Here is a 25,580-nt window from a genome sequence, read left to right as displayed (position 1 = left end):
CAGGGGGAAAGGGAGGATGAGTGCGGTGGACAGGGAGGACCAATTGGGTTAGTCCGGGAAAGGGAGCCCGAAGGCAAGTGCTGGCAAACAATGCTGAGGGGACTGGTAGGAGTTGGTCTGGCCCCTGTATGACTCTGAAGGGGCCAGGCCCCAGTCACAGCAGCAGAGGGAGGGGCAAAGGAAGAGGAGAACGTGAAAGTCTTGAAGTTTCCAGAACTTAAGTAGATCCAGCTCAAGGCTTATGGGTGGAGGGAGGCCGTTCAAAAGGGAGGAGCCAGCCTACGAAAGTGGTCTACCTCCCACTCTCTGCTTGAAGAAACATTTGACCTGCAGAGAGTTGGAGCCAGAGGACAGAAGGGCTCTGGTCTGAGGTATTTAGACAGGGGAAGCTGGGTGTAGAGGTCCCAGGCCCCAGTCAGCCTTGTGTATGATGCAAAGGGTCTTGAATTTAATCCTTGCGGTCAGTGAGAGCCAGTGGAGAGATTTTAGGGCTGGAGAGATGCATTCCCTGGGCTTGAGGCAAAGGATAAGTCTTGCAGTCCTATTCTGGATTATTTGAAGCGGGCAGAGGGAGGATAGAGGAAGAGGCTGTTGCAGTAGTCTAGCCTAGAGAGAACCAGGGCTCTGGAGACTTTGAGCTTCTGGGGGAAGGTGAGGAAAGGTAGAATGCCCCAGAGAAGGTGGAGCTGAAAGTTGGCTTTCCAGGGAAGGTCAGTGATATGTGGAGAGATCGGGAGAAAGTGTCGTCAAAGATGATCCCTAGGTTTTTTGCCTCAGAGGTGGGTGAGTGACCCAAGGAGTCTGGCCAGAGAGTGGGGGAGAGGGGACAAGGAGCAGGCGTCCCAATGAGAAGGATAGTCTTGCTGGTATTAACGCAGAGTTAATTGGCAGAGATCCATGCCTGAATAGCAGTCCGGTATGAGGGAGGAGGCAGAAGATGGCAGCTTGAATGAGAGCTGTGTCATCTGCATAAGACTGGAAATGAGGGGAGAAAGTGGAGATCAGGTGGGACAGAGCGGCAAGGTCGATTTTGAAGAGCCATGGTGATCAGATAGAGCTTGGAGGGACGCCATGAGTAGAGAATGGTGGAGGAGAGAAAAGGACCCATTTGCACTCGGGAACGTCTGTTTGAAAGGAAGGAGGTAAGCCATGCCAGTGCCCTGCCTGTGATGCCAAGGGTATCATGGAGACTGGTTGAGGATGGAGTGGTCTAAGGCAGAAGAAAGATCGAGGAGGATCATAGAGAGTAGGTCTTCACGGGTGTTCAGGAGAGCAGTTTCCCTGCCTCTGGCTGCCCTGAAACCAGACTGGTGGTCATGGAGGCAGCCAGCCACTTCGGTATGTAGGGTCAGTTGGATGACCAGCTTCTCCATGAGTTTGCCCAAAAAAGGGGTGATACAGATAGGGTGATAGTTAGCTGGGCAGGAAGGGTCAGCCAATGTCTTTTTAGGAGAGGATGCACAAGGGAGTGCTTAAGGGGTTGAGGGAAGGAGCCAGTGGCGAATCAGTGGTTGCAGAGGCTGGGGCAAGAGAGGTGATGATGTCCTTGATGGTTCTGGAGGAGCAGGAAGAGCACCTGTTTAGGGGAGACTTTCATAGAGTGGACAACTCTAGAGATCTCATCTGGTACAATGGGAGAGAAAGATGAGTATGGGGGGGTAGGGTAGGGCGAGGGAAGAGGGGGTGAGGCAGGGAAGCAGATGAGAGAACAGGATGTGCAGGGTTTTGGGGAAAAAGTGGGCAGCCAGAGAAGAGCAGAGGGCCTGGGGGGCATGGGGAGAGGAGGATACTGCGGTCGGATTTGCAAGTTCCTTGTAGATAGTTTCAGCTGTGTTATTGGTGGCTGCAGAAATGTGGGCTTGGACATGAGCCCTCTTCTTGGAGCAGATGGAGAGACGATATTGCCTTTGGAGTAGGTGGCAGGCCAGTTTGTCAGAGGGTGAACTAGATTCCTGCCACTTCCACTCAGCAGCTTTGCACTTGCGTTTCAGAGCTGCCAAGTCTGAGTCATACCAAGAGTTGCATTTCGAGGCAGGTCTCATGTGGGGCGCAAGGATGTCGATGGTGTTGGAGATAGAAAGGTGGAGGTTAGCTAGAACAGAGTCCGAAGGAGAGTCAGACCAGGCACAGTTTTTACAACCCAGGTTCAACCACATTAGATTAGGCAGAACCACCTTTGATGTTCAGGCACCTTCCGCCTGGAATAAGCTCCCACTGGCCCTTAGATCAGTCAATTCCCTCAAAAAAATGTAAGACATTGACCAAGTCCCATCCGTTTAATATTAAACCAGGTTAAGTAACCTGTCAACTTAGTCTGCCCTCCCCCCGGCTACCTCTCCTTCTTAGCTTTCGTTGTTTGTCTTGCCTGTTTCGTGTGTTCCATGAGGCCTATGGGCCAGCAGTGCTATATAAGAAGTAAAATAAAGGAAAGAGGCGGACGAGGGATGACGGAAGAGGCAAATGCAGCGACTGATGCACACTTCATCGGTGGAATGACAGAAAAGGAGACTTGCAGTGCAGGTGGAGACATCATCTGGGGATAGGGGAGGTCAATGTGGGGAGAGAGCAGAGTGTGGTCAGACCAGGAGATAGGGTAATATGAGGGAGGGGGATGTCTGTTGAGATGAGAGCATCCAAGGTGTGTCGGGCCAGAGGGCAGTATAGTAAGGGAAAGTGTTGCAGAGGTCGCGAAAGAGAGCAATGGACACATCCATCAAGTCAAGATGGATGTTATGCTCTTATTACACTGAAGGGGCAAATAGTTTGGCTGTAGGAGAGGATGTATGGTGTTTTGAACTATGATTTGTAAGAGGAGAATATGCAATATTTGCTTTCTCCACTAGAAGGGTGACAGTAGTATCAATGTACCTTTTATGATTTGACTTAACCAAAGCTCAGTGAATACATTTGTTGTAGCCTTGTGTATTTTCTTTCCTTTAAATTTGAGAAGATAATGCATGTTTTTGTTTTTATAGTGCTTACTGCTGAAGAGAGAAGTCAGAAGTGCTCTCAAGAAGACATTGAGAGAAAGAAGAGAGAAGCACTAGCCCGACTGAAGAAACGCACACATTCTCTAATGAAGAACACATGACATGTTTTTTTATTTTTTATTCAGAGGACTGATTTATGTAAAAAGTCTATATAATGTATTATAGCTGAGACCTTGCACTTCGGTCTAAATCATCCATGCTTTCTCTGTGAGAAATTGAGTGAAAGAATAAGCACTATTTATCATTGTAGCATTATTTTAACATTGAGTGTTTACATGTGTAAACAGTCCTTGCCTGCAAAATGGGTAATATTGCTTTAACCATGATGGGCAGAAAATCACTACATCTTTAATTCCCACAGTAATTCATTTTTATTTTATTCCAAAACTAAAAAACAAAAACTAAGGGAGTAAGAGATGCCACAGGTTGGAGCAATTTTTGATTTTTGTAAAAAAATCATTTTTTTACCCTTTATTTAATAAAACCGTAAATATTGAAATTGGCACTATCTAGTCATATTGGTTTGAACTTTTTCTATACGTATTCACAAGGTCATTTGATAGGAAATTGATGTCTGCAGTTGTACAGAAAATGCCCTAGCCCGGGAATCAGGTTTGTGGGAAATTTCCCACATTGTGGGAACATTTTAATGCTCGTCAACCTATGGATTTAAAGGGCTCCAGGGAGTACAGGCCTAGCGTGAGTACGTTCTGAGTTTACATGAGTAAAATCAAATTGTGTATCCTAGTTGGCATTGAATAACCTGACCACCTTGTTCCAAAACAATCAGTTGAGAATTATAGTCTACGTGCACCTAAAACATCTAATATATGGAGATTACTTGGTTGCTAGTTAATGTGTGGTGTGGACATTTGATTTTACATGGGGGGGGGGAGAAACGCATTTTTTTTTTGTATATCCATATGTCAGTTCCCTTATCTGCCTTCCCTTAACAGCATTCTGTTACATCTCTTCAAGTTTCCTCTCCCTGCCTTTCTCTTTTATTTGTCATAATACGTCATACTTTTTTCAGTTTTATTTCTTTGCATTTGTTGACATTGAAAACTGAAGGGAACAGAAGGAGAGAGCTTTGTCCAAGATCGTACAGTTTTGGACAGGTGGCAAGAACCGGATTCAAAATATTGTAACATCACAGAAAGGGGCATTAAATAACCCTAAGCCCAATGATATACCAGTGAATGCTTTTTTTGCCGTAATATTTATTGGGGTGCTTTGGTACATACAAGAACAAGAGTATTATAGACATCATTCTACAGCTATAGGTATTAATTAACTTTGGGGAAAGCAATATTGTTGAAAAGTAGGTTCCTTGGTCACATCAGTCACGTTCCATTGGTAGGCTTTATTACAGTTGCACTTAAGATGATAAACCTGAACAACTGGGTCCCATCACCCAGGCTAGGCCTCTCCAACTGCATACGCTGGAACCTTAACATGCATTCCTACACTCACAGCCAGACGTTCTCTCAGACACATCAACATTCGCTCGTTCATTCCCAAGCACCTGCATTCACACCAAGCACAATACAACACATTTCCCTCCTTCACACACAAATCCACAAAAGGAAACATACAGGGAAAACACTCATATCCTAAGGGGGAATCTTTTTTATGAGAGATGCAACTCAAAAGAAAGACAGAGGGCGTCCCCCCAACATACTGGCTGTGCCTCCAAGAGAAACCACTCACTCGTACATAAGGTGCCTCCCCTTATCTACTCACACTCTGTTTCTCAAAGTCACATGACGGGGAAGGTGTCCCCCCAAACATACTGGCTGTGCCTCTAAGAGCAGCCACTCGTACTCAAGGGAGGCGTAGCCACTCATACCTGCGGGAGGCGTCACCCCCCTATCTATCCATACTATACTTCTCTTAATCATGTGAATGGGCAGGCACTCCCCACCCCCAACATACTGGCTGTGCCTCCAACAGCAGCAGCTCATACTTACAAAAGGCAACCCCCCCCCATCTACCCATACTCTACTTCTTAGTCACATGATTGAGAAGCATTCCCCCTTTTTTTCACCAACAACTAACATGTTCCATTGACCTGGACTCTTTTAGATAGGTCACATTACCCATACTTCCCACTGACACATTACTCGAGTGGTCTACATACCCCACTTTTAACGAGACTAGTATCACATCCTAAATGTCCATGCTGTGGTCAGCTCTAACCTGCAAATTCTCAAAACACGCTAGTCCCTATAAGTATTTTCACATAAAATCTAACTTTTTCCACATCACTTGCTTACATTAGCATCACCATAGCAAACTGTGGAACTAGAAACCTAAAAGTCCATGCTCCGCCAACACCTAAAGGTCCATGTTGCGGGCAACAGCTTTAAAAATCGGTGTAACTCCCAATAGCCTAGAGGTAAAATTCCTCAAAAGTGTTAAACTAACGCACTCACACTAACCACTCTCACTACAGTCCCACTCTCCTCTTGCCCCATCAGTGCAACTACTAAGCTAACACACTACCAGACACATGACACTCTGCATGGCACTAGTTCCCAGTAATGGCCATTCCACTGTATGCAGCACTTGTTACCACATTGCCCATCCACAGGAATCGCGTCCAAACAAAAATACATGGGTACTCAATTCTAACTAACCCTACAGTACAAACACTTAAATTCAGTGGCTCGAAAGCCAGCTCAAAACCTGTAGACAAAGCAAATGTTCGACAAACTTGTTTCTCTCCAACAACACTTTTAAAAAGGATATTAGGCGCACGTCAGTCCCATCCTGTCCTCCTTGCTGCTTGTTCCAATCACTGCTCCAACGCCGTGACTATAGCTATCCTCTCTCGCGGGATATGCTGCAGCTTGACTTCCCACAACAGCATTCCTTCTCTCCTCATGAAAACCGTTCCTTCTGTCCCGGGCCCAATCCTCAATTCTGCTGACCCACCTCTTGAGCACCCAATGCCTCTTGTACATGCCGCATGCCAGTGTGTCTGCCCGCCTGGGAAGACTTTGGATGCGCACATGAATATGCAAATAAAGAAATAGTTATGAACGCTCTATCCAGTATTCACATCATAACAAGGCACGGCATACTGACGCCATGAGGTCCTTTACTTTAACCTTCCAGGTAGTGGCAGCAATAATGGCATCTGAACGCTGTGATATCAAAGTTCTGGACAATCACAAACTCACCTCAGCGCACCTGTGATGTCACCATTTGCTTCATTGTCGCAGCAAACGCAAAACCCTCCAGGGCAACTGCCGCACTGCCATGTCCCTTTGCCACAACTCGCATGAAGGAATATCCTCTGGGCATGCTGCGCCCTCCCTTCATGCACAGGCACGTTGTTGGGGATAGTTGGCTTGTAAGCTTGTGCAGGACTTCTTAATTGGCTGTGCTGCAATACTTTTGGCACACAGGTCATAAGCCCCTGCACAGTTGCTGGCCCGCAGTCTTGTGGCCACAGTCCTTTACCTTGGTGCGCTCACTATTTGTTTTTCTTCTTTTGGGCCTCCACTGTGCCGGGCGCAACTCCCCTTACTCCTCACCCAGAGAATGTCAAGGTTCACATGCAGCACTGCTTCTCTCCTTCGCCCATGCACTTATTCATGGGGTGCAGCTCCCCCTAATATTTACTCATGAGTTACTGAAAGTAGCTGCCCCTCTTTCTTTCTCCTGTGGTAGAAGAGCTGCTGCTTATTCAGCATTAACCAAATGTACATCAGCTCTCCTGCATTCTTCTCTTATGCTAAGACTGCACTGCTTTCTTCTTTATGGAGTATGCTAAGGCTGCAGCGCCCCTTTCTCCTGGCCCTGGTTATCTCTCTGTAACAAAGTCTACCATTATCTTCTCTCTCCGCCCTGTGTGGGGGCAGTGGTTCCTTTCCTCCTTGTCTCCATCCCCCCCGCAGCAGACTGGTCACTTTATTTTCCAGCTTTCTTGCCATGCAGGTTCTTTTGCTTCACTTGAAAGACCAGCTCGTCGCCAGTGTAGAAAAGTAGGTTCCTTGGCCCCATCTGTCAGGTTCCACATGTAGGCTTTATTACTGTTACACTTAAGATGGTAAACGTGAACTGTGTCCCATCACCCAGGCTAAGTCTCTCCTAATGCATACTCCTGAACCTTAACAGGCATTCCTACACTCGCAGCCAAACATTCTCTCAGACACACCAACATTCTCTCATGCATTCCCAAGCACCAGAATTCGCACTAAGCACGATACTACAAATACATTAGGAGCCTATGATTAAAAACACACATGGGCAGCTGAACACAAAAACCCACAACTCAAAAATTGAATGCAAAAAGTAAAAGTGGAAAGGTAAGCAGTGAAAAGAGGGGGACCGGGAAAGGAGAACATAATGTCCAACATAGAGGAGCGCTGCCAGCACTATCGGTAACAATAGTAGAATGCTTGTACACCAACAGTTCATTCACTGCAAGATAGCATGCATGTTGTATGTATACACATTGAAACTCTGCCAGATGGATTCCTACAAATCTAGGACATCATTTTACTGATGATAAACATTCTCCAGCACCAGATCTGCAACAGATGCAGTCTGCGGAACGCGTTTGTGGAGGACAAACGCCTTCAATGCCTCTACTGCTTTCACCCGGACCACAAAGGAGATTGCGAGATCTGCCTCGCTTCTCCAAGAGAACAATGAAGGATCGACACAGTAGACTGGTAATGTGGCAAAGCGCCGAGGACTCTGCCCCGTGCCCAAAGCGGGGTCATACCTCACCCAGGACCGGCCGGTCCGAGCAGCAGGCTTCTAGGTCCTTTGAGGGTGTCTCCATCCGCGGGGGACCCAAATCAACACCAAGCACCACAAGTCTGTTTCCGTTGGGTCGCCGCGCAAGCGGGTCCCTCGATGGGCAGGGTATGATTAACGTCACCATCTGCCTCCATCGCCAGCCATCGATCGAGCTCCTCTTCAAAATGGAACTCACCCAACCTGGCTAAGCTGTGGGAGAAGACTAGGGTGGAGGAAAAGACCGCCAACCTGCCCAAGAAGGCCCAGGTGGCGCAGGAGAAGTCGTCGACGATTGAGATGCTGCAGCCGTTCTCTCGAAAGCCAAAGGGGCGCACCCCGTGAAGGTAGCCCCTACTGCGCACAGGGTGGCCCTGCCCCTTAGACGGGAGGCCTCGGCCGGGGCGGTGGTGAAATCTGCTGGCACACCCGAGAAGAGGATGCCGTCGCTAAACCCGCTGAGACCCCTCAGGATGGAAAAAAGGGGGGGGGTGATGAAGTCCCAGGCCCACCACAGGCTGTACCCCAAGACATGGATGTTTAGTCTTCAGACAACAAGGACCGGGAGTCCCTGCACATGGTCCATACAGACTTGAAGGACGGCGGCAACGCCGAAGGCGACTGCGTGGGGCCTAGGGTGCCCACCACGCCTGCTCAGCAGAGAGATGTGTTCCTGGACATCCTTTTGACCTTAAACACGCAGGTGTCAGAAATCCAGAAGAGGATGCCGCAAGCCCCGGTGGCTCCGGATCAGCATCCTGCTAAACAGGAAGCGCAATCCGATGCCTCCGCATCAACCCTCACAAGGTGCCCTCCACCCCGATGGACACGGGGACGAACACGCTCACGACGATGATATTGTCACGTGGGATGGATTGCCACAACCGAGGGCTTCCCTCCTTCATGGTTTCCATAGCTTCTGAGCTTTTCCAACTGACTGAAGAGACCAAGAAAGAGGGCTTCCTATACCAGAGGCGCATGGCCAAGAGGAAGACCATCATGGCGGTGCCCCTACCGGTCAATGTGTGGGAGGAAGGCCTAACCCTCTTGAAGAATCCTTGCTCGGCCCTGTCCCAGCAGGATAGGTTGGAGAAAAAGTACCGGGTGCAGAGTACAGTCGCAACCAACGCCGGACACAGTGGTCTCGGCAGCTTTGAGGAAGAGGTCGTCTAACCCCTCATAATCATCCTCTGTCCTCCGGACAGCGAGGGGGAATAAATTGGACCTGTAGGGAGAAAGGTCATCTACTCGGGCATCGACTATCAAGGAAGCCAACGCATTGGCGATCCTGGTCAGGTACAACCGCAATCTGTGGTAACAGCTGGCCCTGATTCTGGGGTTCCTATTCGATGACAAGCGGGTGAAGGCGATCGCACTCCTCCGGGAGGGGGAAGTGGCCTCTGACCATGCCATCACGGTGGCCCTGGACATCGCTGACACAGGTTTCTTGCAGATGGGCAACGGTATCTGCCTCAGTCGTTGAGGCTGGCTGAAGAAATCAATATACACCATGAGGTCAGATGAAAGTACTGGACATGCCCTTCGGGGATTACCTCGCCGGGAAGGGAGTCGACGAGTCCTTGCAGGCCATCAAGATGGATACGGATATGGCTCGTGCCCTGGGTACTCCAACAGCACCGCTCTTTCTTTCGTGCCTCCAGTGGAAAGTCATTCAGGTCAAAGAAAGGTTTTAATGGAGGCACCTCGTTGTACCATCAACCCTCCTGGTCCACATCCCAGGCTTTCGGTGGAGGTGGTCAGTGCTGTTGTCACCCCAAAGAGGAATGCAGGCGCCAAAGCAGGACTGAACCGGCCAGGATGTTGGGCCCCCACTCATGCACCCTGGTGGGGGTGCTGGCTGACAGGATTAGTCAGCGAGTGGGAAAAGATCTTCACCGGCAGATGGGTGCTAGACGCTCTCGCCCACGGACATACCCTGGAGTTTCAGCAAAAGTCAGTGGATCCCTTCGGTGACCCGGCAGGAGCAGCACATCCCTCAGCTCCTGCAGGAGCTAAGGGCCATGCAAAAAAAGGGGCGATGGAGCTAGTTCCAAGACTACTCCGGGGCTCCGGAGTCTACTCCAGATACTTCTTATTCAAAAAGAAAGCTGGGTGCTGGATGCCCATTCTAGACCTGCAGCGTCCCAACAAGTAGCTCAAGTACCAAAAATTCCGAATGGTCACGTTGCAGCATGTGATCGGCCAACTGGAGGAGGGAGACTCCCTGACGTAGCTGAATATGGAGGATGCCTCCTACGACGTCCCCGTTCACAGGAAGCATCAAAGGTTCCTACGCTCTGTGGTGCAGGGAAGGCACTAACAGTTCAATGCCCTCCCTTTAGCCCCCAGGGTGTTGACTAAGTGCCTGGCACCAGTGGCGGCCCATCTAAGTCTACGAGGGATACACGTGTACCCGTACCTCAACGACTGGCTCATCTGGGCCAATTCAAGAGAGGTAGCCGTCAAAAACACAGAGACGACCGTCCGGCTGCTGACAAATCTGGAGTTCTCCGTCAATTATCTGAAGATCTGCTTGACACCATAACAGAACGCACTGTTCCTAGGAGCCAGGCTCAACACGGTCTCATGCCCAGGAGAGGATAACGGCCGTGCTGGAGAAGGTCCAACGGCTGTTGCTCGGCGTGATGTTGGGTATCTACCTTATACGGCTATGCAGGTTGCAGGTGCTCGATGGATACAAGTGTATGGAAGCTTTGCAGACAAGATCCCGTTCCACAAGTAGTTCCTTCGGCCGGTGAGATGGTGGGACGTACACTCCACATCGCCCGGGGCACAGCGTTTCAAAACCCTCCGTTGCAGGAGACGGACGCTTCCCTGGAGGGCTGGGGAGCCCACACCAGACTTTTGCATGTCAGAGGCCTGTGGCTGCCAGAGAAGGATCTCCTTATCCATATCCGGGAGCTGTGGGCAGTGTATTGGGCTCTCCAGTCTTTCCTTCCATCCCTGAAGGGCAAGGTGGTGAGGATCTTCACGGACAACACCACCACAATGTTCCACATCAGGAAGCAGGGGGGGGCACACAATCCCCAGCGTGCTCCAAAGAGGCGCAGAACTAGTGGCACTTGGCCGTTGGACAAGAGCTGTTCCTCATCCCCTTTCACCTGGTGGGAGTCGAGAACATCATTGCAGACTCCTTCAGCAGGGATTTGCGCTCCTGCCACAAGTGGGAACTTCGGCAGGACCAGGTGGACCGCATCTTCAAATGGGGCAGACCCCAGATCGATCTGTTTGCGACAGGGGTGAACTCCAAATGCCAGCAATTCGCCAGCAGGTTCCACCAGCAAAGGAGGATGGGCACACGTTCTCCTTTCCGCGGCAAGTCCCGTTGCTGAGAGTCATCAGTCAACTCAAACAGTGCCGATGCAGGATGATACTTGTCGCTCCGGCGAGGCAGTTTTGGTACCCGGACCTTCTCAGCCTGTCAGCATTGCCTCCGGTCAAGCTGCCAGTGGTTGTGTATCTGCTCACCAGAGAAGGAGACGCAATCCTGCACCACGACCCAGGATCGCTGAACCTGAGGGCTTGGCTCCTGCAGCCCTAGAGTTTGGAGGATATGAGTTGCCGGCGGACTGCAGGGAGATGCTTTCCAAGGCCAGAGCGTCGTCCACTCATAAATGCTACGGTCACAAGTGGAAGCGTTTCGCTATGTGGTGCTGGTCGCAGAAGATCACCCCCTTTGTGGGTCACGGCCCTACAAATACTTCCATACTTGCGGTCCTTGTCCTTGGCAGGGCTGACGCACGCTTCTATCAAAGTGCATCTGGCGGCTATCTCCCACTACACCAGGTCTCCTGGAAGATCTTCTCTTTGGTCCCATCGTTTCGTGATGGAGTTCCTCAAAGGACTGTTTCAATCTTTTCTGCCGGTGAAGGCTCCTGCTCTGGTGTGAGAACTCATTGTGGTGCTGAGGCTCATGGGAGCCCCCTTTGAGCCTATGCATATGGCCCCTCTCAAGTACTTCAACAAGACGGCTTTCTTTTTGGCCATCACCTCTGACAGGGGAGTGGGTGAGATCCAGGCCCTATCCGGCAAACACCCATATCTGACTTTCCACAAATCGAGAGTGATGTTGCGGATGTACCCCTCCTTCATGCCAAAGGTTCCGTCGGAATTCCACCTCAATGAACATTTGGTGTTACCTGTGTTTTTTATGAAGCCTTTGTCACTGGCTGAAAGGGCCTTGCACACTCTGGATGTTGCTTGTGCCCTGAAGTTCGATGTGGCACGCACAAAGGTTTCGGAAGACGTCTGAACTTTTTGTGAACTTTAGTCCTGTGATCCATGGAAGGACTTGTCCAAGGCTTCCCACTCCAGGTGGCTCTCCGGATGTATCACAGTCATTGGTTGGCCAACTGATCGCTGCCCGGCCGTCCGAGAGCCCATTCCACCAGACCGATCTCTGCGACAGCTTTCCTGTCGGGTGTGCCCCTGCTGGACATCTGCAGGGCTGCTACGTGGAAGTCTATGCACACCTTCACTTCACGAGGTTCTACTGCGTCAACCGGGATTCCAGAGAGCAGTCCAGGGTTGTCCAAACGGTGCTACGCAACCTGTTCGCTTGAGGTGAATCTGTTCCAGAGGTAAGAGTTGATTGCTTCTGTTGGGCCTTGCCACCTCCAGTAGTTGTGTAATGTGGTACTGCTATGTATTCTTTAGTCAAGAGCATGTGAATCCATTCCAGACCCCATGCTGGAGAAGGAACAAGTTACTTCTCCAGCATGAGGTCTGGCATGGATTCATGCTCATGATTTTTCCCTGTCGTCAGGCCGGGAATCCTCAGTAAAAGAAAGAACAGTTTCACTTTCACTTACAAACTGTATTTTTCCCCTAAACCAATCGCTGCACTCTCATACTGCCCCAACCAATGACTGCCATCTCCCTAAGACCCTCCTATGGCAGCCATCTTCAGATTGTTACCTCACGTTGAATGTTGGGAGTCCTTGTGTTTTACTCGGTGAGCTTTTCTACGTTTTCACGCTTTTTTTAAAATTAAAGTTCTATTTTTGTCAAATGGAGTGAGTATGCTCTTTTGCGCTTTTTCTCCATTGACCGGCAAGCGTGGATAAGTTCGTCAGCGTATTTCAGTGCCCCTCAAGGGCAAGAATCGTCAGTTTCATTGAAGATTCCAGAAGGCCAAGTTCTTTGTGGGCGCTCCATCTGTTGGGGGCCCAAGACAAGGCCAAGCATTGCAAGTCTGTTTCCATCGGGGTCGTTGCACAAGCGGGTTCCGTGACAAGCAGGGTGCGCTCATCTTAACCGTCTGCCTCCATCTCCTCCTTGAAGAGGAAATCGGCTAACCCAGCGAAGCTGCGGTTGAAGCCGGAGAAGACCAAGGCACAATAAAGTTGTTCCACCTGCCCCTGAAGGCCCAGGTGGTGCAGGCGAAGTAATCCTCTACAATCGAGCTGGTGGGGGCCGCCCTCTCTAAGGCAAAGGGGGCTGACCTGGCCCAGTGTCCCCCGGCGGCATCCAGAGTATCCCTGCCCCTGAGGCGGGAGGCCTCTGGCAAGCCGGTGGAGAAGACGCTGGAGGAGAGGATGCCATCCCAAAGCTGAGACTGACCCCTCAAGATGCAAAAAGGGGTTTTGGGGGGGGTGAGAGACCTTGACCGTGCTCCAGGGCATGGGCTGAGGGAGACGGCGGAAATGCTGAGTGGGACGATGGCAGGAATGCTGATGTGGGCGCTGGGCCCAGTAAGCCTATTCCCCCCCCCCCCCCAAACCCCACCCTGACAGATCGGAGGGACGTATCATTGGACATCCTCTCGACCCTCTACACGTGTCAGAAATCCAGAAGAGGATGCTAACAATGCCTCGGCCCCGGTGACACCAGGCCCGCCTCCAGCGAAGAAGAGGAAGCGGCACCCTACGCCGTTGCATTAGCATCCACACATGCCCTCCCCCCCATAGGGATACAGCGACAGACAGGGTGACGAAGGACACGGATGACGACGTCAGCGTCTCTCTGCCGCTGAGGACTTCTACCCCGGACGAAGTAGGGTTGTTCCATTCCATGGTTGCCAGAGCGTCTGAACTCTTCCAGCTGACACCAGAAGAGATGTTTGCGATGAAGGCCTGGTGCTGATGAGAAACCGGCCTCAGCCCCGGCGAAGAGGGATAGGCCGGAAAGCCACCAACTTCCTTTGGGGACAACCTCCTTGGGAAGGCAGTCGATGAATCCTTGCAAGTGGATCTAGGTCACCTGGCCTAAGCCCCGCCCACCTGGTGCCTTCCTGGTTGCTGCTCTTTTTCCCTACTTAAGGAGACCTTCAGCCTCTTCATTTGCAGATGGGGATCAGGTGGAAGTGGATCTAGGTCACCTGGCCTAAGCCCTGCCCACCTTCTAAGCCCTGCCTCTTCCTTTTGCTCTTAACTCTTAGATCAAGGGCATCTCTCGCCCGGGCAAATGAAGAAAAGGGAAATTCCTGTTTGGACCAGGAGGACTCTGGGCCCGAACCCCTGTCCAGACAGCAGGTAAGCATGCACCAGCATGTGTTTACACCCTCTGTCCCCTCAGGCCATCCCCACCTCTGGTTCCTCTGTGATGTTTCTTTGTGCCCTCCCCTTCTCGCATAGAGGAGTTGCCTGTTTTGCTGGGTTCTTATACCCTTCCTCCCTCATCCAGGCCTCTACTCTCCCCACCCCACTACATCCTACCTCTGCAGGAGTCTGTCCTGATAACGTACATTTTGGTTACACCATCAAGACCTTTTGCCAATGCCTGGATTTTACTTTTATGGACTTCATTGACTCACGGTGTCACCCTCTCTCAACTCTCATGCTGGACTTCTCCTGCGTCTTGTACACATGGTGGCCCTGAATCATGCTGGTCCCATTTTCATTTTGAATCCCGTCTTGTTTGCTGTTCTCTTGCGACATTGTGTTACTGACTTCTGCAATTGTATTTGCTCTCCCCTCTTGCTTCTCCACTTTTTCACTGCTCACTCTATTCTCTCCTCCTCTCCCTTTCCCATCTCCTCCTCTTACTTTCTTCTATGCACTTACTCTATCAGAATTGTCCTTGACCTTGTATGATAGCAACCTTGTTTGTCTCCTCCCCCTCTGCTACTTGGTTTCTCCCCTCCCCCCAAACACCCCCAGCACTATCTGAAATGTCATCAGGCCTAGTACGTTAGTCGCCTGTTTCTTTTTTTCCTCCCCTCCCTTTCTGCGCCCCTCTCCTTCACCTTTTGCTAATCTCCAGCTCTTCCATAAATGTTGTTAGGCCTAGTACGGTAGTCGCCTGTCTGTTTCCATTTCCTTCCCACTCTCCCCTTCCCTTATCTGTGTCTTAGCTCTTGCACTATCTGAAATGTCGCCAGGTCGAGTACGATAGTTAATTTCACATTCTTATTGTTCATGGCCTGTAAGAATGTCATTGTATTTTCTCTTGTTCCCTCCCATGCCTTGAAGCGCTTTGAAACACATTGTGTATAGGTGCTATATAAATAAACTATCATATCAGTAAGACGGATACACCCCATGCCTTGGCCACTCTTCAGCAGCATTGCCCGTCCTTTCTTGCCTCTGGCGGAAAAACTGTCAGATCGTTGAAAGGCTTCGGCGGAGGGTCCTCTTCAGTCAACCCTCCCGATCCACGACCCAGGAGGCCTACAGAGGCGGTTCCAAGGCTTTCGGTGGAGGTGGCTAACATTGTCGCTCCCAAGGCGGCACGCAGGTCCCGAAGCAGGATTGAACCATCCAGGACGTCGGGGCCCCCACCCATGCAACCTGGTGGGAGGCCTGCTGGCGGGCTTTGTCAGCGAGTGGAAAAGCTCTCCATTGACCAATGTGTGCTAGATGCTCTCACCCTTGGACACACTTTAAAACAAAAGTGTCTGCGGATACTGCCAGTGCCAGGCAAGAGCAGCACATCCCTCAGCTCCTGCAGGAAGTACGGGCCATGATAAGAAAAGGGCAATAGAGTTGGTTCCAAAGCAGCTCTGGGGCCCTGGAGTCTACTTTAGATACTTCTTGATTAAGAGGAAGACTGGGGGCTGGAGGCCCATTCTAGTCCTGCAGCGTCTCAACAAATACCTCAAGTCCCAAAATTTCAGAATGGTCCAGTTGCAGCACATGCTGCCAACTGGAGCAAGGAGACTTCTTGACGTCCCTGGATCTGGAGGACACTTCCATGTCCCCATTCACGAGAAGCAACTGAAGTTCCTGTGCTTCATAAGGAACAGGGAAGGCATTACCAGTTCAAGGCCCTTCGGACTGAAGTCGGCGCCCAGGTAGTTAACGAAGTGCCTGGCCCATCTGCGTCTACAAGGGATACATGTTTACCTGTACCTCGATGACTGGCCCATCTGTGCCAAGTCAAGGGAAGTAGCTGTCGAACATACGGGGAGGACTGTCCGGCGGCTGACTGATCTGAATTTACCATCACAGAACATGCTATTCCTGGGGGCCAGGCTAAAAAACAGTATCCTGCACGGGGGCCCCATCGGAAGAGAGCATAGGGGCCATGCTGGGAAGGTGCAGCGGCTGCTGGCGTTGAAAACCGCCACATTTCAGACCATCATGTCGCTGCTCGGCATGATGTCATGCATTTACCTGATCAGACTCTGCAGGTTGCGGATGCACCCCCTTCAGGAATTCCTGGATGCTTCTTGGATCCAGGTGTCTGGAAACTTCGCAGACAAGATTGTTCTTGAGGAGTTCCGTCTAGTGATGAGGTGCTGGGGTGTGTGCTCAAACATCGCCGGGGGCACGAATTTCCAGGGCCCCCGTACTAGGAGACTGTCACCATGGACACTTCCTTGAAGGGCTGGGGAGCCCACATTAGACATCTCCACGACAAAGGCCTGTTGCTACCGGAGGAGAGGGATCTCCACATCAATCTCATGGAGCTGCAGGTAGTGTTCTGGGCCCTTAAGTCGTTCCTTCCGTTCCTCAAGGGCAAGGTGGTGAGGGCCTTCATGGACAATGCCACCATGATGTTCTACATCAGGAAGCAGGTGGTACCTGATCACCAGCGCTCTCCAGAGAGGCGCAGGGCTTATGGCACCGGGCCATCACCCAAGAGATGTTCCGCATTCCTTTTCACGTGATGGGAGTCGAGAACACCATTGCCGACTCCCTCAGCAGGGAGCTGCACTCTTGCCACGAGTGGGAACTTCGACAGGATCAAGTGGACAGACTCTTCCTTAATGGGGTAGACCCCAGATCGATCTATTTGCAACAGCAACAAATTCGCCAGCAGGTTCCAACAGCCAGGGAGCATGGGGGACTTGTTTTTCTTCCCGTGGGAAGGCCTGTTCCTGTACGCGTTTCCTCCTGCTGTGAGTCATCAATCAACTCAAATGGTGCCGATGCAAGATGATCCTTGTTGCCCTAGCGTCGCTGAGGCAGATTTGGTACCCGTATCTTCTCAGCCTGTCAACGGTGCACCTGGTTAAGCTGCCGGTGATCATGGATCTACTCGCCAGAGAAGGAGGCGCAATCCTACATCACGACCCAGAATCAGTGTGTTGTTGACTCTGAAATGCTATGGGCACAAGTGGAAACATTCCACAACGTTGTGCCGGACGCAGAAGATCAACCCTCTGAGGCTCACGGCCCCGCAGATTCTTACATATTTGTTGTCCTTGGCCAAGGCGGGGCTGGCGCATGCTTCCTTCAAGGTGCATCTGGCAGCTATCTCCTGCTACGCCAGGTCTCCAGAACAGTCTTCTCTTTGGTACCACTGTCTCATCAAGGAGTTCCTCAAAGGATTGTCTGAATCGTTCCCGCCGGTGAAGGCGCCTGCTCTGGTGTAGGAACTCAACGTGGTACTGACGTGGCTCATTGGGGAATGGGTCCTTTGAGCCTATGCATCAGGTCCCTCTCAAGTTCCTATTGTGGAAAATGGCTTTCCTTGTGGCCATCACCTCAGCCAGGATGGTAGGTGAGATCCAGACCCTTTCCTGCAAACAGCCGTATCTGACTTTTCACGACAGGAGGGTGGTGCTGCGGATGCACCCCTCCTTCATGCCGAAGGTTCAGTCGGAATTGCACCTCAACGAGCCTTTGGTGTTGCCTGTGTTCTTTCCGAAACCTTTGTCGTCGGCTGAAAGGACTTGGCACTCGCTGGATGTGGCTTGTGCTCTGAAGTTCTATGTGGAACGCACGAAGAGTTTAGTGAAGACGACTCACCTTTTCATGAACTTTGGTCCTGTGAAGCATGGGAAGGCCTTGTCCAAGGCTTCCATCTCAGGTGGCTCTCCGGCTGTATCGCTCGCTGTCAACCGGTTGACAAACTGACCACTGCCCGGCTGTCTGAGAGCTCATTCCACCAGAGCGATCGCTGCGACTTTGTTCTGTCTGGTGTGTCCCTGCTGGACATCTGCAGGGCTGCTATGTGGAGGTCCACGCACACCTTCACGTGATTCTACTGCGTCGACAGGGATTCCAGAGAGGAATCATGGGGCGGCCAAGCAGTGCTACGCGACCTGTTTGTTTGAAGGTTAGCCTGTTCCGGAGGTAAGAGTAATTGCTTCTGTTGAGCCTGTACTGCTATGTATTCTTTATTCACAAGCATGTGAATCCATGCCATACCCCATGCTGGAGAAGGAACAAGTTACTTACCTGTAACTATAGTTCTCCAGCATGGGTCTGGCATGGATTCACATGCAAACCCTCCCTCCTACCCCTCTGCGGCTCGTCTTGGTCATACTGTCACTGTACGTGCTTACCAAATCTGAAGAGGTCTGCCACAGGAGGGGCTTAGGGAGAGGGCAGTTATTGACTGGGGGGCAGTATGACCCAGAGTGAAGTGATTGGTTTAGAGGAGTAATACAGTTTGTAAGTGAAAGTAAAACTTTTTCTTTTACTGAGGATTCCTAGCCTGACAACTGGGTTTATTCATGAGCATGTGAATCCGTGCCAGATCCATGCTGGAGAACAATAGTTACAGGTAGATTGTTAATACTCCCTGTTACTGTTACTAGATTCCTGTCCCGTTTTTACTGCACTTCGCTTTTATTGTATTTATTAATTGACCTGATTTTACTTTGCTTCTGGTGTTAATATTTGTGCTCAGCGTACTTTTATTATTCATTTTAATTAGCGCCTTTCAGGTTTTTTAACACTGTTTGCTTTCCTTATCTGTGCAATTTGAATCAGATACGGTTTGGCCCCTGCACGCACTCCGAGAGTGAAACTACAGTACAGATAGGTATTGTAGTTTCTTGCCTCCATTTCTATTCAAACCCAGCACGAACGCGCCAGCGCGAAGGGGCAAGGAGGTTTGTGCTGGTCAGTGTCTGTAACGTGTTGGACGTGTACTGTTGCCTGATCGCTTATCGTGATGGGGCTGGTTGAAGTCTTGGCAGCTATAGCGGCAGCTCGAAACATCTTTAATGGCCCAGCAGCTGTACAAGATAGCAGGGTTCTGGTATTTCCTCCTACTCCAGCTGTTCATTCGACCTCCCTCCCCAGTTTGCATGCCTTGTGCTCACCATGCACTGCACCCTTATTCCAGGATGTTGATGACGAGGCGGGTTGCATTGAGGTTTACAAATCCTCATCTCCCTGCCGAGGCTTCAAGTTCCGGAAGTCCAGGTGTTTGAGGCCTCAGCCTCGCAAGTTACAGAGAATATCTATCCAACCATTGTAACTGTACAGGGGGGCATTCCATTATTGGAACCCTCTAAACGTACACTTATCCCAGTTTAACATATGTTGTATGCTCCGGAACACAACATCCTTCGTTAAGCACGCCCATGAAGTATCAGACTATATTGAACTTAACATTGATATTTGCGCCTTGACAGGAACCTGGAGCTCTAATGCCTCAGGCCCATCCCTTAAACTGTCAATACAAATGGGCTACGTCATGGTACGTCAGGAGACAGAATAGATGACGGGGGGGTGGCTTTCATTTTTAAACGGTATTGTCTATCTGGGAAGTATGGACATGTTATGAATGGAATTGAATCCTTGCATGTTAAACTGAGTATGAACACGGAATCCACTGTGAACGTTCTACTCATATACAGACCACACTTGCTGGCTGACAACTTTATCTAACTACCTGCTACCATTTTAAAGCCTAACTCGTGCTTTTTACTTCTGGGAGACTTGAATTATTGGCTTGGTTACGTGGATGACCCTATAGCAGTCAATTTGCAACAGTCGCTCTCATATCTGGGGTTTGAACATAAAATATATGTGCCAATTCACATTATGGGTCATACCTTGGATTGGGTCTCTACTGCCAATGTTCTTTGTCAAGATATTAATATTTTACCTTTCCCTTGGTCAGATCATGCCTTTGTGCACTTTACCATTTCAGTTGAGTTTCCCTCCAAATGTAAGACGACGATTTCTGGCACTATACTGGCTTGAAATTTGAAGCAAGTTACTGTGGATAACATTGAACCACTACTGGATCATGCAATCAATTTTGCAGACTCTGCTACCACGGTGGCAGTGTCCTTGGGCCTGACAGCTAATATTGATTGTATTGCCAACTCCCTGGCTCCCCTGAAGCAAAAAAAAAAATCTCACGGGATAAGAAAAGTAAACCTTGGTTTTCCGCTGAGCTTCAAAAACACAAATCCACCACGCTTAAGTTGTTCCACAGTTGGAAATCTAATGCCAGTCCTCCTTTAGCACTCTATAAATCCACTGCCAAAGCTTATAAGCTAGCGATAATAGAGGCAAAGAAGAGTTTTCTTAACTCTAGAATTCCAAAGGCTAATTCTGAAGTTAAGGAACTTTTCAGGATCTTGAAAGACTTCTTTACTCCACGGCCACTGGCACATTCGTTTGTAAAGGATGCCAACTGGTGTCGGCAGATTCAAAATGCGATGCAAAACTAATAGGTATTAGAGAAGACATTGCCCTGAAGAAAGAGCTTTCTTTACCACCTTCGGGTGGTGGTGGGTTTAAGCCCTTTGTTAGATGCTCCTCGATTCCGTTATTCAATTTCCTCCCTATCTCTGTGGAGGAGCTTAGAAAGGTGGTTAAGCAACTGAAGGCTACCAGCTGTAATGGTGATCCATGTTCATCTTTGATTATCAAGTCTTGCCCCACAGCACTTCTGGGGGCTATTTGTACATTTGTGAACTCCCTCTTAGAGGGATATGTCCATGACAACTTAAAACAAGCTTGGGTTACCCCGATTTTGAAAAGAAAACAAGCTCATCTTTGACAACACGCTGAATTATAGGCCCACATGAAACCTGCCTTTTTTTGCTGACAATTCGAGATCAGGTGGCTTATTCACAGATTTCACAGCACTTGAACCAGTTCCCTATTCTGAATCGCTATCAAACAAGTTTTAGATCATGGTTTGGGACTGAGCCCTCCTAATTCGAACTGAAATCTAGACTAAATGACGTAACTCAGCGTCATTAGTTAAACTGGAACCTGCCTAGAAGTGTTTTCTACTAGGAGATGCCAAAATTGCCCCACTATCGAAATTGAAAATCTAGGGAGTGGTCCTGGGCCAGCTGTTGAACATGAAGGCCTATGTGGGCCACATTGTCTCGGGTGCAGTTTACTATGTTAAACTACTGTCGCACCTTAGACCATGCATTTCCCAAGTTAATGCCGAATCTATCGCTAGAGCAATCATAGGGGCTAAAATTGATTAGTAGCCTGTTAATTGGACTTGGTAAGGTAGACACCAATAGACTTCAGGTCGTACAGAATGGGGCTGGTAGAGTGGTCGTCGGCCTATCTCGCCGTGACCATGTCTCTGAGGCCAGACGCTCTTTGCAATGGCTTCCTGTGCAGTCACAAGCCAGGTTTAGACTGTTGGTCATCACTTTTAAATGCAGACAGGGCCTCATGCCCTCCTACTTGCAAGACCTTATAGATAAGGTCAATGGCAGGACCCTCGGGTCCAGTAATCAGAACTACCTATTTCACCCTAGAAGTAGAATGAATAAGGTAGAAAACTGAGCCTTCACTGCTGCATCCAAATCTTGGAACCTGCTAACTTCGGCTCTTCGTAGTCAGACCCCCCTGGTGGTCTTTAAGAAAGATTTGAAGGCTTGGCTGTTTTCGTGACTAGTGCATAGTAGCTAACATATGCTGTAGAGTTATCCTAGTCTGGCGCGCTTCTAGTATGTCTGTTTTTCATGTTTCTTTTGTCTTTGCGTCCTAATGCCCTAGGCTGCACTTTACAAATATTTTAAAGTAAAAAAGTAAAGGTAAGAATCTTGTTTGTTCTCTTTCACCGAGAGGCCAACCATTTCCTGAAACCAGCCTCCTGTTTAGGGGCACTCAAGGCTCTAACAATGACACATCTGTATTTCCACAACCAAGAGAGATCTCTGCAGCTAATTACTCTCAAAGGAGGGTGGACACAATCCACGTGGCTGTAGCCCTAATGGGGCAGTCTGCGTCTCCCTGCGGATAAAGGAAGTTCCTGGTTCTTTGCTTCTTCAGAAGCTCTTTACGTAGATATGGCACAAACCAGGCTTGCATCTAGTGTGTTGGTTCCTGCCACTGTGACACCTGCAGGGAAAAGTGTGTTCTTGTCCGTGGGGTTGGATGGGTATTGTGCTTTTTGGGTCATTTCTCTGCAGCTTCTAGCAGACATTCCTGACCACAAAACTTATATCTCTCTCTCTCTCTCTCTCTCTCACACACTCTTCATTCAAATACTGTTTTTCATTCGTGCTCATCTGCTTTGACAACTGTTGCTTATATGTAACACATACTCAATAGCATTTGTTGAACTTAAACAGTAGTAATCGGGTTAGAGATCAGTGGCTAAGGCTTTCTATGTTTCTGTAATGATGTCCTGGAAAACCCCAGATTTATGCACTAGGTGTGGAGTCAGAAAACCTTTTAAAAATAATCAAGGTACAAAGCAAAACCCAGCTTTATTAACCTCCAAAATAACTCGGGGACTGCATACAAGCAGTCGAGTCACAGCTCTCAAAGGTTCTCATGCAAAATGGATTATAAGGCAGGATGTCATCATCACTGACCTCATACTACAGTTTTAGTTACAAAAACCTATGGGTAAGGAGATATATATATATATATTTATTTCATGGCCGTATAGTAATGGTCAAGTTGCTAAACCCATAGGAAGACCACTTTTTCGGCAGCTTATAACTTTGCTCCCCATGGACGAATCTTCACCAAACTTGGCCAAAAAGTATGTGGGGCCCGCTGACATTTTCCGGAAAGTTGGAGGTGGTTTTGTGGAGGGGGGCATGGTTATAGTGGGGCCCCATTTTTTCTTCTTCCATAGACTGAATGGGGAAATACTTTGCACACGGCTACAGCCCAACTGGCTGGACGGATTTTAACCAAATTTGCAGCAGGAGTGGGGGGCGGGTTGGTTCAGAAAGCATGCTTTTGTGTTTTTGGTGGAAATCCAAGCAGTACTTTTGTTGCAAAGAACTGAAATGTACGTCTCAAAAAAATTGTGATATCTGGCTCTGCTCCACTGACACATTTCCCTGTTCGCTCCCTGGACAAAAGTCTCATTGGCTTACAGTACGCCGTGATGTCGGTGAACATTGGATGCGGCTGGTGGTTGGCTGGATGGAAGTGTCCTGTGCGTCAACATTTTTGGGAAACGCTGCAATGGTGTATCGGAGGACAGTGTGGTGCCAGAAGGGCCTGGAAAACATACTTTACGCCATGTGGTGGTGGGAAGAGGGGATGGAAAGTGTGGGGGAGTGAGAAGTGGTTCAACTGATATCTCATTAGGTGGAAGAAGACGGTGGTGTGCCTGCAGTGTTTGTGCGTATTGCGCCAATTTGCGGGTACCTCCACAGGTGACTACCTTGTGTGGTGAATGCAGGCACCCTGTGTTACGGCACGACAGCTGGTGCGGGGACCTCTTTCCGTGGTGACTGATGGCAGATCAATGGCAGAAGGGGAGTAAATTGCACATGGCCTGAACATTTTAACATAGTGTACAATGGTGTGTAGCATGTGGTAAGCCTGTAACCCCTTCGATGCATGGTTGGAGGCCTTGCACCGACAACTATGCCCTGGTTGCAAATAGGTTTGACATTGTTGCCTTGTGTGTGTGGTTTGTCAACATTGCATACATTGTTGGTTCCATGGGTGTGGGGGTTGTTAGCACATCCTACAGTGTTTACTCCATGCCTGGATCTGATGGAGTGACCAGTCCTGCAGTGTGTCCACTGGGTGCAGTGGTGAAGTACTGTGTGCGTAGAAGTGGGTAGGGTAGAACTGCATATTTTAGAACAGCAGAAGTGAGCTGTTACATGTACATTACCATATGGTGTAGGTGATTGCACATGTTTCACATAAGGGAGCCACGTGACCATTTGCGTTTGCTATGGTTTGCCCTTTATAACACCCTTCCTATGTTACGTTTGTGGATTGTGGTACGTGGCCACATGTTCGCATTCATGGTTCTATTATGTTTTTCTGGGTGTGGGCATGTCCTAGACTCTTGGGTTTATGGCCAAAGGCTATATACCCAAGAGCCTAGGGATTGACGACAGCCACCACAACATAATGCAGCCATGCAGGTTTAACTCTGCATCTCTCCGAGGTTGGTGACCTTAAAAGAATGGTTGTGGAGAACATTTTGGACTTGGTAGGGCACCTGAAGTGAGGTGATGGGCGTTCATTGCCATATGGTGTAGGTAATTGCACGTGCTGCACATTTGGGATCCACATGTGACTATTTGTGTTTGCTACGGTTTGCCCCTTATAAGACACTTGCTGTAGGAAGTTCTTTAACATAATGCGCCATGAAAGGAAATCCTCGGCATGATGCATTTAAAATATAGACAATGTACACAGCCACCCACATAACGTTCGCTACACCCAATGCAACGTCATGCAGCCATGCATGCAAAGATGTGGCCAGGGTGAAAGTTGGCAGTCGGAATTGCAGATGGGGAGTCCATTGCACATGACATGAGCATTTACACATGGGGTGTACTATGGTGTGTTGTGTGTGGTGAGGCCCTAGTGTCTTGGATGCATGGCTGGAGCCTTTGCACCGACAACTATGTGGCCTGCTTGCAAGTAGGCTTCACATTGTTGCTTTCTGTGTGTGGTATGTGAGCATTGCATACATTGTTGGTTCCATGGGTGTGTTGAATATTAGCACATCCTACAGTTTTTAGTGTATGGCTGGAGCATATGGAGTGAACACTTATGCAGTTTGTCCACTGAGTGCTGTGTTGAAAAACTGTGTGTATAGAAGTGGATGGGGTTCAACTGGATATTTTATGTGCTTGGTAGTGTGCAGTGGCAGATTACTGACTACTGTACTGCACTTTTGAAGTGTTGGTTCTTTGCACTTAATACAGTGCTGGGAGAAAAAAAATATTGCTACCTGTACTCAGTGGAGATGTGTGCTGCTCTGGGTGAATCTGGATGCTGAAAGCGTGGATACTTTTGGAGAACTTTTAACTGGAGGTGCTTTCAAATGACAAGAGACGTGTACTAAGAGTGTGTAACAGTACATATGGAGTACTGTACACACACAACACTGTTCGATGCAGAGGTCTTGGATGTGATTGCTGCATGCCTGTCACTATTTAATAGTACCTAATGAGGGAGTGCTGCAAATGCAGCAGTGGAAAGGGAAGGAGGACTGTCTCTGCTTTACTGGGGTGCGGCCCTCACTGTAGCTGGGAAAGCGCACGTGCCACATTCTGCCCTACTGAGCATGGTGGGCATATAAATGGAACTGTGGGGATTATCCAATCGGGTGTCGAGGGTGTGCTTCACTGGAAGGGGCCGTAATACTTTTTCCCCATACTCTGTGTAGTGAGGTTGGCAGAGATGGAGAGACGCAGAGTGCTGATCGTGGGTGATACCTTTGTGCAAGATCTGCACAGGTATGCCGTGCAAAGAGGCATTGCTCCTAATT

General features: G+C 49.3%; 1 protein-coding gene across 2 annotated transcripts in view; it reads left to right on the top strand.

Moving 5' to 3' along the window:
* Positions 1-3,492, top strand: part of ETAA1 (ETAA1 activator of ATR kinase) — a 187,825-nt gene extending 184,333 nt beyond the window's left edge. For both annotated transcript variants that reach the window (XM_069608153.1, XM_069608154.1), the window contains one exon: positions 2,976-3,492. In XM_069608153.1, coding sequence (XP_069464254.1) covers positions 2,976-3,091 — 116 coding nt within the window. In that variant the 3' untranslated portion in view covers positions 3,092-3,492. The remainder of the gene's footprint in view (positions 1-2,975) is intronic.
* The last annotated feature ends 22,088 nt before the right edge of the window (positions 3,493-25,580 follow it).

Source organism: Ambystoma mexicanum, chromosome 4q (genome assembly GCF_040938575.1).
Source record: "Ambystoma mexicanum isolate Mex_15411 chromosome 4q, UKY_AmexF1_1, whole genome shotgun sequence".
In the NCBI taxonomy this organism is placed as follows: domain Eukaryota; kingdom Metazoa; phylum Chordata; class Amphibia; order Caudata; family Ambystomatidae; genus Ambystoma; species Ambystoma mexicanum.
The sequence above is the reverse complement of the archived record's forward strand: the minus strand, read 5'-3'. Positions and strand labels throughout refer to the sequence as shown.